The sequence below is a fragment of the Carex rostrata genome, chromosome 21, assembly GCF_964058835.1.
Source record: "Carex rostrata chromosome 21, lpCarRost1.2, whole genome shotgun sequence".
Taxonomy (NCBI): Eukaryota; Viridiplantae; Streptophyta; class Magnoliopsida; order Poales; family Cyperaceae; genus Carex; species Carex rostrata.
The window spans coordinates 6,447,337-6,448,758 of record NC_135938.1 but is presented as its reverse complement, the minus strand read 5'-3'; the positions used below and the strand labels follow the sequence as shown (position 1 = coordinate 6,448,758).

Here is a 1,422-nt window from a genome sequence, read left to right as displayed (position 1 = left end):
GATTTGTACCATTCATATAATCCCCCCTATCGGAAAAGAAAATTTGCTAGATTTAGTTTGGTGTATTATTTCCTACTTTTGTATTAGTCTGAGATAACTTATCTAATTAATGGTTTATGGTTTTATTACATTTGAATACAGAGATTGTGCATGTAAGGTAGTTGGTAGACCTTTTCATGACTTGTGAAATGGAGGGTAGAGATATGGCCAGAGACAGAATTAGTGAGTTGCCTGATGACCTGCTTTCTACTCACATCCTATCTCTTTTACCTACCGAAGAGGCTGTGCGCACTTCTATATTGTCTAAGCAATGGATGAAGGTCTGGATTTCTTTGCCTGTTCTCCTCTTTGACGACCATAAAACCCCAGCTAATAATCTAACAGAAGAAGAGTTCCTAAAAACTGAACTTAAGTTTCTAAGATTCTTTAGAGGCGTCCTTTTCCATCGAGAAAACTTACCCCTGGATAATTTTAAACTGAAATGGTGGGGTAAAGAGAAGAGAACTTATCTTTATGTATTTAAATATCTTTGCCATGTAGTCAAGTGCAGACCCCGCGTATTATCGATCAATATTAGAACCTCAAAACTTTTCAATGTACCTGGTTCAATTTTCACATGCACCTCCATAGAGGAGATGTCATTGCGGCTTAACACAATAGAGGAGATTTCATTGCGGCTTAACACTACTATTTGGATTGATGAAGAGAAATCTATTAAATCGAGATCAATGGACCTCCCCTTCCTAAAAAAGCTGGAGCTTGGTGATCAGCAATTGAATGATGACATAATGATAATGTTTATGTCGGGGTGTCCTGTTCTTGAAGAGTTAGTTTTGAAATATTGCTGTTTGGAAGTGAATATGATTTCCTCTAATGTGCTCAAGAAGTTGGTAGTAAAGTATTGCAATTTTGATGTGTCGATGGAGATTTCTTGCCCAGAAGTTGTGTCTCTGAGCATTAAATCTGTAAATACAGGTGGGATTACTTTGAAGAATATGTCATCTCTTGTCACAGCTGATATCTCTTTTGAAGAGATTGATTTATCTGATTCCTTGAATCATGACTTGAGGCTTCTTGGTGGCCTTTCAAATGTCACAAGTCTGTTGCTAGATACAACTTGTCGTGAAGTTATGGTATTCTCCATTTTTCTATGAATTAAGTAGCTAATTATTAAAAATAATACAAAAATCGGTGTTAATTTATTACTTAGTCAATAAGAAAAAGATAAAGGCAGTGACATAAATAACTTGTTCTTCTATGAATGATTTTGAGCAATTTTGTAGAATGGTAAAGGAAGGCAAAACTAATGATTGGATCAGGTTGGATTCTTCAAAAATGCTATCTTTAGGAAATATCTTTAGGGCCCCATATCGGAGAAGTAATTTCTTTTAATTTGATGCCAGGATTGATAAAAAGCTTTAT

The 1,422-nt window shown here is 35.4% G+C and overlaps 1 protein-coding gene across 1 annotated transcript; it reads left to right on the top strand.

The window, feature by feature from the left end:
- The first annotated feature begins 203 nt into the window (after positions 1 to 203).
- On the top strand, positions 204 to 1,154 carry LOC144573087 (putative F-box/FBD/LRR-repeat protein At5g44950). The gene has a single exon (XM_078322776.1). The coding sequence runs from the start codon at positions 204 to 206 to the stop codon at positions 1,152 to 1,154; it is 951 nt and encodes a 316-aa protein (XP_078178902.1).
- The last annotated feature ends 268 nt before the right edge of the window (positions 1,155 to 1,422 follow it).